General features: G+C 35.9%; 1 protein-coding gene across 3 annotated transcripts in view; it reads right to left on the bottom strand.

Annotated features, from left to right (window-relative positions):
• Positions 1-1080: 1080 nt before the first annotated feature.
• The window catches only part of KITLG (KIT ligand), a 57693-nt gene continuing 48621 nt past the window's right edge, over positions 1081-10152 (bottom strand). For 2 of the 3 annotated variants that reach the window (XM_035337665.1, XM_035337655.1), the window contains 4 exons: positions 9203-9312; positions 8634-8710; positions 6411-6494; positions 1081-5277 (listed from right to left, as the gene is read on the bottom strand). In XM_035337665.1, the coding sequence (XP_035193556.1) occupies positions 6455-6494; positions 8634-8710; positions 9203-9312 (227 nt within the window). In that variant the 3' untranslated portion in view covers positions 1081-5277; positions 6411-6454. The other variant, XR_004754097.1, reaches the window with a different exon arrangement.

The following is a 10152-nucleotide window of genomic DNA, read 5'->3' as shown; positions in this document are numbered from 1 at the left end:
AAAATGCTTCCTGATATTTTTGCATTCCACTTTGTGCTCATTGCCTCTTGCCTCATCACCAGGCACTAAAAAGAGCCAGGCTCTATCCTCTTTGTACCCTTCTTTCTGGTATTTATAGACATTGATGAGATTTCCCCCAAGCCTTTTCATTTTCAGGCTGAACAGTCTCATCTCTCTCAGCCTTTCATCACAGGAGAGGTGCTCCAGTCCCTTCCTCATCAGTTCCATCAGTTCTGCCCTTTTTTCTGTATCCAGACAAACAACCACAGCTCTTGTTCTTGTCCATGCCCTAAGTTCTGCCATCCCCAAATCCTGTTCTGCTGTCTCCCAGCCCATTAACCCTGCTCTCTGCTCCTTCTCATCAGTCCTGTCTGTACCTCACTCCTATTTGTAAGCCTCCCATGGCTTTGCTTCTCTTTCAAAGCTCATCATGTCTCTTTTAGAGGTAGGTTGAAAGCCTCAGCAAGTTTATATCTCTCTCTTAGGCTGGAGTCATTTCCTTCAATCTCAGAAGGGGAGAGGTGCCAGAGCTCCCTGAGCAGCTCAGTTTTTCTTCCTATTCCCACCCCTTGTCTTGGGCTTTTTACTGAAAAGACAGAACAAATTGCTGAAACCTGAAAGAAAGGATAACACCCTTATGGGATAAACTCTGGTCTCAGCTAAAAACACTGGGTTCTTAAGTGCCATTTACTGCAAAAGAAGTGCATTAACAACATTCAGAATTTGTAGTGGTAAATTATATCAAAATCCTAGTATTTGGTTAATAGCAAGAATGGGATGAAAAAGGTTGCCTAAAGCAGGCACAAACAAATTTAAGCCCATTAAGGAGCTACAAGAAACTTTCAATTCTGAAGCTGGAATACTTTGCATAATCAAAGATACACTATAGATTGGAACTGGAGGCTAATAATGAGGACATATGCTTTAATGGCACAAAACTTTAAAATGCATGATTAAAAAATGAAATGCATTATGAAAGATTCTGTGTGTAGTAGCATATATTATGGAAGAAAATTCTACAAGGAGACAGGACTTAAAAAAGCTTTTAAACAATACTGACACAAAGTAATACACTCATTATTTGGCAGTGCATTATATCTTTATTTAGAACAATAAAGTATATGTATATAATGTAAATTCCAAATTTGAACTGGTATAAAAAAGGATCAGGGAAAACATCTGTCTTTAAGAGGACACATATATACACACATCACATTATATAAATTTTGTTGATTACCATCAGTCAGAATATAACTATGCAAGACTGTGCTAACATTTACATCAAAATAAATGAATTTGCCCATGATACAACCAGCAAACATCTGTGTCTCTATCACTAAAGAGTCTGAAGTTTCCGCGTTCCATCACTTTGATAACATAATAGCAACATGCCACCATTACTGTAGATCTGCATTCGATAGACAGTTGAATCAGATTCCTGAACAGAAGAATCTTGGATAATTGTTAAATGTAAATCTAACTCAAAATATCTGTACTTTATATGTATGATTAGCTTTTCAATTTAATAGTTGTACTATGGGTGCTGAACAGTTTCAGTGTATTACAAAGAGAGAGCAACAGAGAAAACAGAGCTGGTGAAGACCAGAATCTAAAAATTGTGCAGGTTGTACACATACTCCATAGTATAGCACATTAGTTGTTCATAAGCTTACTTATACAATGACCTTGTGATGAAATAAGTACCATTAATTTATTCAAGTAAACACACATCTAAAATAGCACATTGAGTTACTCAGCATATCACTATCTGCTTTTTATTCTCACAAGGCCACTATTAATTGCATGCAAAGTTCAACTACTCCAAAGGAAACCTAAAAATTTTAGTTTCTCACAAAACCACAGATATCTGAAACCCAAACTTTTAACTTTCATATAAAAAAAATATAACACTCACTTCTCCCCAACTTCATTTTAAGAGAAAGGGCATTCATTTCTAACTGAGTTAATAATGCACAGGCTATATCTACCCAAAAACAAAATTGAAGAACTGATCACTCTTCAAAAGTCAGATAGGTTACAGCTGGATAAAGAAGCAACTAAGGGACTATTTCTGCTGCCACTATTCCCGCAAAATAGTAACTCATCCTACTTCCATTGATTTCAAAGATGACTCATAAGTCAGTAGTTTTTCAAAATTTAACTACATCTGAAGTAAGAGCCTCCTTGATGGGTAGACAAAATGGGCACAAAAGCATACAAATAATTTCATGCTCACATTTTCAAGTGCCATGACATCCATTGACTTCACAAATGTCTAGAACTGTCCTTCTACCTTGCAAAATGACTGAGACCACCTAATATCTTGTACAAATCTCTCAAAAGTGGGTAGGAAGAACAGGGAAACATGAGCTCTAACAACAGTTCTGCTAGTCTGTGTTGTACTATGTTCAGTGTATGTACAAAACAAAAACAGATTGTGATGTCAGGTTGGAAGGTATATATATGAACTTTCTTTCAGTTCACACATAGCCTTAAATTTACCTCGATCTGCAGCAGAGCTTGAAGTACATGACATTATATGAAAGTGACACAGCTACTATTTCAATATGTTACTCTTAGAACATGAACATTTTGCTACTGTCTATCTGGGTTTAATATATGCTTCAATTTAAAGCTGATATTTAGTCTTTTACTATTGAACAGGTAGAATGTATATTAAGGAGTCTAAAACATCATATCTTTTGAATTTAAGGCACCCCAATGTGCAATGTGATTGCGTTTTTGATTTTCTGGAAAATATGTATTTAGGAAAACCAACATTCTTATAAACAAGGAACATTAATAAATATATATTTTTTTTTTGTTTAAATGAATCATTGAAAAATACTGTAATACTTTAAATGTATAAACTTGCTTTGAGAACGTATAGGATAGCAACATGAAATATTGAAGTTTTTTTTGTAAAATGTGTAAGGATAATTGCTTCCACTTTATGTGGATACTTTTCATTTCTTTCAAAACCTACCTGAAGTTATTCTCCCCCTTACCATCAACTGGGTCATGCTGACTTTTCTTTCAAGGTAACTCTTAAATAAGTTTAGAGGCCTAGTGAGCAAATAACTACACATTGTCAAATGAGACTGAATTACTGATGGAAAATTCTGACTGATTTTTGCAGAGCTGAAATTTGCAATGTGCTCATTTTGTAGAACTAGTGGGCAACCCTTCTCAAAATTATTTCTTGTTAAATGGTGAGTGCTCCAGCATCTTCTGAATAAAAATGAAGGCCTAATTCTCATACTGAGCTTCTATAGAACAGAAGTTCCTGAAATGATGCAAACCCCAAAGCTCTGTTAACATTAATTGAACTGTGTTAATTTGCAGCAGTTGAGCAGGACTAGAGGGCACTTTTCTGACACTCAGTCAGGGCAAAAGGGCCTTTGTATAAGTGATAATGATCCATATGATAATAAATAATGATCCACATGATCATACTTTGGTATCAGAGAATTCAAGAGAAATTTCACCATTGATCTCAGTAGTGTAAAAATGCAATGCAGGATGTCTACATGCACACATCAAACATCTGAGTTTATTTTTTTCTCTTGATGGGTATGAAAGCCAAATCAATTTTACCAATAATACAGTTGTGCAAACATACACTTATGTTATATGTAGGTTATATACTTTTTATGCATGGTTCTCAGGAAATTAAACAAATTATTAAAAATTCCAAGAGAATTCTTTAAAAATTAAGTCTGTCAGTGTACAAGCAGCATTTGGACAATGATCTTAGATATGGTTTAACTCTTAGGTTGCCCTGTGTAAAATCAGGACTTGATGATTCTATGAGGTCCTTTCTAGCTCAGGATATTTTATGAATCTAAGTTAAGTTATACTATACTTTAAAGAGAACTATAACTTTCTGCAAAACGTATTTTTTGTTTTGTTTTGTTTTTTCTTTTCTTTTTTTTTTTTTTTTTTTAGAGTTTTTTCAAGTAACTCAAACTAAAACTCTTATTAACCTTGCCAATTTGAAGTGAGCTACCCTTACCTTCTAAACTGAAACCCCTAATACATATGAATGATTCATATTTGTTATCTGGAAAGCGCCAGGATGAAAATATGCACAACTGCACTGGTAATTTTTACCATTGTATTTTTAGGATTTACTTGAAAATGCACATGTGTACATCAGTCCTGTACAGATTCCATGGATGCTATAGCAGCAATAGATATAGAAGACAAGTGAGAAATAAAGCCTTTCTCTTTTGTTTTAGGAGAATTAACCTTAAGAGTGGAGAATGCCAGGATATTAAATATTAATAATCATTCAAAAAACAATGCAAATATTAATTACAGATGATGTAAGTAAAAGTTAATACATTCTCAGGATCTTTCATATTTTCTATGCTATACATTTAAAAACAAGATATCAATGGCATGCATCTTCAGCATTTAAAATGCATTTCATAGGTTTGTCTTTATTTTGATGTTTGAACGCAGTTCAGACTCTTTACTTTCTCTTCCCATGGCATGGCTGGAAATTTCACCACTGTTCATGTATCCAGCAGTTACTCCTAATGCTTCAAAGCTCCATGATGTATTATCACCTCCTGTTTACTTTGTCTTCATCCAGTATTTGCTTCTTCTGAGCAGACACTGCCAAAGCTGATGAATTTTTGAGGCTTTCTGGGGCAGGCATACAGCCACCTGGCATCCAACAGAGACCACATGTTTCTGTACACATGACCTTTGCCAGGCATAAACCCAGTTCCTTATAAGTAAAAGGCTAGTACACTGATCCATGGCATGACTTTACTTTCAAGTTTTATATACAATATGGAAGAGTATGTTATCTGTATCCATTTCCATGCTTTCTGTCAGTTCACAGAACTCCGTTTGAAGACACCAAGGTAAGTTAGAGGACACAGAACTTAAATTAAGGATGCAAAGGTATTTATGACTTTCAGTGATTACAAATAGTTGGAGGCATTTGAAAGATGCTTTTTGTTCCGGACACGTACTTTGTTTGCCAGAGTCAGCTGCAAGTATTAATGCAATTTAAAATCCCCAAATGCCACGTAAGGTAGATATTCACATAAGATACAATCCTGCTAAGTGCACACTCTTCTTGTTTTTGTTCAATTCAGTGTTGGTTTCACAGTAAGAAACACAAATTGTCCTCATACTACGTCATGTCTATGGAGTCATGGGCAGCAACAACAGATGCAGACTCAGTCTGTCACTCCAGAAGGAATATGAATGTGCTTAAAGCTGCTTCATTTATGAAGCGAACATGTAACTGTTACCTGCCTGAAGAGAAAAATGGAAATTAAAATGTTGCTGATTAGTATCTCTGTATTGCCAAACAGTAGAGCTTTTCACAGATATGTAACACAGACATTATTTCTCATAATTTTGGAAATTTATTCCACAACACTTGCATGGCATTCATTTATTCAGAAACAAAAAAATATTGTTAATGAGATGTATTTTCAATTTCATGCCAACTCCTGTCCAAGAACACACTTGCCATAAAAAAGCCATTAATATCTAGTTGACAGTGATAAGATAACTCTCATGGTTGTGCAGGGCTTTAAAATGTTCTGGACAAGCCAATATCAAATGGACTTTCCATTTTTTGAAAAATAAATGACTTGTCCAATGCAGTGATGATTTCTCTTTTTAGTGAGCAGATGTTAGAATAAATTAGCTAGGGAGACTGAAAATGGCTATGAAGATAACTACCAACAGTTTGGAGTGGTCCTGAGAGTGCCCACTGCAGGGTGCACTGGAAAGCCTGGACTGCCAGTTGTACTCTGATGCTTGCTCCTTCCACTCTGACATAAAATGAAGCATTCAGCACTTCCTGAATCTTCCAGACCTTTGCCAGAGAGGCCATCCACAGGCTAAGTACAGCACTAGTCCTGCAGAAGAAGCCCCTTGCCAGAGACGTGGTCCTATATGTAGAGGACTGCTGAGACTGAGAAAGCTCACTCGTGTTCGCTGCTCACTCTTATATAAAAACACAAGAATGATGGATCTGATAAGGCTATGGAGACCGCAAACTGTGTCGAGTAAACAGCTGAAAGAAGCTCAGCTCTATCCTGCTATTTTAAGGATTTTGTTTTTTAGATCATACTGCTTTGAAACAGCTGTAGGAGAAGAATTCTCCGTATTGGCTGTCAAAACCAAAAGAGAAGCAGTAGCTGAATTTTGGAATTCTGCCATTTTTCATTTTGTAATATTTACATTAACAGTTAAATACCTAAATTATTGATTCAGAATTAGGAGCTAAAGACCTTCAGGTGCAAACAAAGCCTACTGATAACAAGTTTTATTTATTTATTTTTTCTTCCCAAAGTGGACTCTGAATTATACCACATTTCAACAGACAGTTGAACACAGTTAAGCTTGTGTTAGGACTTTCAACCATAAGAACTTACCAGTACATGAAACAGTAACAGTGTTGAGGGAGAAAAAGTAACAGCTACACTTGTAGATGTTCTTTTTTTTTCTGCTGCAACATCCTGAAATAAAAAATAAGTACTTTGTTACTACAGTGCTAGTACTATAGGTACTATTGCTATAGTTTCAACGAATTAGAATGGAAGGTTTTATCGGTTAGTTACAATAAAAACATTTACATATAACAAAAGGGGTGTTTGTAATGTAACCCAAACTATTAGAACTTTTGTTTACTAATAGGTTGTTCCTACTTATAGATGAATTTTCAAAATTTCCTCAGGGAAGAGGAAAATGTATGTCATATTGGTAAGAAGTCTTCACGTATAAAATGTAACCTGTTTAAATTTTCCTCTTAGGCCAATGTCTTGCACTTAACTAATTGTTCAGTTTTCCTCTTTTGTCTTTTCCTCCTATAAAGCAATGTTTTATATTTCCTGTGAAGTCAGAAGGAAGATTCATATTCAATTTCATGAGTTTTAATACTCGTGAGGATGAGGTGCAGGATGAGTTATTTTGAGCAACTTATATATTTAGTAAATATGCAGTCTTCCTTTCTATGAACTGTTCATGAAGAAAAAATATGTTAAGTATGTGTGATTCTAGAAAGTTTAAATTCACTTTTTCTGTTAAACATTGAAACTTGCAGCACAAGTGACCAAAAGTGCTAGATCAGAACCTTCTCTATTCCTGCCTTCATCTATGGGCAGCATGAGGCATGTCATACAATATGAGAAGTCTACAGTATAAGATCTGTTCTTCAACACATTAGATCCTTTTCATAATCCCTCACAGTTAAAATTTGACTAAAGACTCTGAAATATTATATTAAATAATATTCATATTTTATTATGAACTATACTAATTTGAACTATTCTAACTTAAACTGTCCCTATGTCCTTTTTGGAATTGAACAGACTTCTCCCCCTCTGCTCTGCTCTTCTGAGACCCCACTTGGAGTACTGTGTTCAGTTCTGGGGCCTGTAACATAAGAAAGGCATGGACCTGTTAGAACAAGTCCAGAGGACGGCCATGAGGATGACCAGAGGGCTGGAGCCTCCTATGAAGACAGCCTGGAGAAGAGAAGACTCTTCAGACACCAGCCTTCCAGTGCCTAAAGGGGGCCTACAGGAAAGCTGGGGAGGGACTCTTTGTGAGGGAGTATAGTGATAGCACAAGGGGTAATGGCTTTAAACTAAAAGAGGGTACATTTGGATTATATGTTCAGAAGAAATTCTTCACTCAGAGGGTGGTGAGGGCCTGGAACAGGTTTCCCAGAGAAGCTGTAGATGCCCCATCCCTGCAAGTGTTCAAGGCCAGGTTGGATGGGGCTTTGAGCAACCTGGTCTAGTGTGAGGTGTCTCTGCCCATGGCGGGGGAGGGAGGGTGTTAGATCTAGATTACCTGTGAAGTACCTTTCATCCTAAACCATTCTGTGATGTCTTGACCCAAGTTATATTCAAGCAACTCTGAATGTCTTCCATTGTTATTTCTGGGTATATTTAATTGACTGAGTTATACAGAATTATTTCAGCTTAAAAATAGATAAAGCTTTAAGTATGATTTAAGCATGATTTAAGTATGATAAAGATTTAAGTATGAATAGGTTTTCTATGAAAGTTTAACAAACAAACAAAACAACAACAACAACAAATAGAAAACAGTATAAGATAGGGGAGTGTCAAAAAGTGAAAGAACGTTAAAAATGTTAATGCAAGACAGATTTGAAAGGATTTAGAAGCACAGCTAAGAAGATACTGTTTTCTTTTTGTTTAATATCAACCTAGTTTTACACCTTACAACATATAACAAATTCACTTCTCTTTGTCATTTCTTTTACAGGTCTCAGCCATCCTGGGTTTACTTTGTTCCTCCCAAGTAAGATACTCCTTTGAACCTTCTGCTTCTCATCACTATTCCTTACTTATGGTGGGAGTAAGGACAGATAAAGGAAAGGTAATGCCTCATTAATAAAACGAGGTATACAGAAATATCCTCCATATCAATTCTTACATTTCAAATAGGAGCTCCTTTAAAGGACACACCCTACCTAAGCACATATTTTGACTCCATAGCAAAACACTTGATGATTTGGTTTGGTTTTGTGTGTATGTCATTCTGAGAGCTAGAGAGGAAACTTCAGGAAGCATCTCTCAAAGATGAACTTAAAATTGTATATGTGTGTGTAAAGTGAAACATTATACCTTATCTCATTTTCCTCTTGACAGCCATGACACTCTGTAGTTTCATCACTTTCTGGTCTGGATTTGGGATGTGCTTTCTAGAAGAAAAGAAATGCATTAAACGTAAAAATTCTAAAGCTTCATTAAAAACTCACAAAGCAATTGTTGTATGTCTCAGTTTGCTTCAGATTTTCAACATTAAAATCATCTTGTAAAACATAGGACAAATCTTATGTAGGCCACATTCCTACTCCAATAATTTTACAATTAAAGCCTTTGTGTTGTAGGTAAGCCACAATGGCTAAAAGTAAAAGGATCCTTCTCGTGATATAATAGAAGAACTGAGAAATTGGGTAAATCCCCTGTTTTTAATTTCCTGTTAGAGAGCTAGCATGTTGCTAAGACAAGATTTACAGTTTGGTGATGGAACTGAAGTATTTCACAACAGAGATTTACATTTGCATGTCACACAGTTCAGTGAAGATCAAAAGAGATGTCTCTTGCTTTCACATGCAGAATTGTTCTGTTCTTCCTGCCTTTGTATAACTATGAAATATGCTATGTAAACAATTAAATGTAATATTTCTTACCTTCCAATATATGGCTCCCAAAATAAAGCCAATAAGAAGAGACAGTAATGATGTCAATGCTATGCTGATCCCTTGAAGGCTGGAGCTGCTAATGAAGCCAAGTGCTTCTTCTGTAATTACAGATGTTCTCGTTAGTGAAGACAGATTTATGGCAGAAAACTATCTTCAGGGCAAAACTATTAGTAAGAGCACTTTTATGCACCACCTACATAACAGAATCTTAAATAGCAGAACAGATACTTCAAAGTGCTGTGTACAAGAGGTGCATTTCATACAAAATCTCACAGGAACTGTTTCGACCACAAAGATGGTCCTCCCATTTCTGCAATTGCCCTGTTTAATAGTTCCAAGACTAATTATCCTTTTATCATTTGTAGAGCATTTTCTCTTTCCTTTACTTAAAAGTGTTGGATTTATCAGTTTTTAACAGTCCTATTTTGTAACACAAATTTTTTTGAAGAGAAAATATCTGCCACTTCTAAACACTCACTTCATGTATTTGCTTAAGTTCAATAAAACACATCCTACTGACTGCAGATAGACATTCTGCCTTGCTACTAACGATCCATCAACACAAGGCCTCTCAAGGGAGATTATTTTAACAAAATAAGCCTGAATTCACTTCTAATGTCTGCCTGGAAAGGTCCTGGTGATTTCATTAAGATCTAACCCTTGTAAGTTGAAGTCTAGCTGTGTGCTATTTTGTTGCTACCATTTTTGAGAGCTTTTTACATTTCATATGGAAGAGCCCCAATCCTAGTCTTTTATGTACACAAGCAATTCCATTCCCCTCACAGAGAGCTGTATACCTGCCGAGACTAAAATGAGGCCATCCAGTTATTTAATCAAGAGCAGGATGTGGAAAGTCCTATGGATTCACCCTGGGATCCACCTTCTGAAATGCAAAGTGAGAAGCAGGAGACTGCCAGTTTAGACACCATCCACTCAGT

The sequence above is a fragment of the Oxyura jamaicensis genome, chromosome 1, assembly GCF_011077185.1.
Source record: "Oxyura jamaicensis isolate SHBP4307 breed ruddy duck chromosome 1, BPBGC_Ojam_1.0, whole genome shotgun sequence".
NCBI lineage: Eukaryota > Metazoa > Chordata > Aves > Anseriformes > Anatidae > Oxyura > Oxyura jamaicensis.
This window is presented reverse-complemented; position numbering and strand designations above follow the sequence as displayed.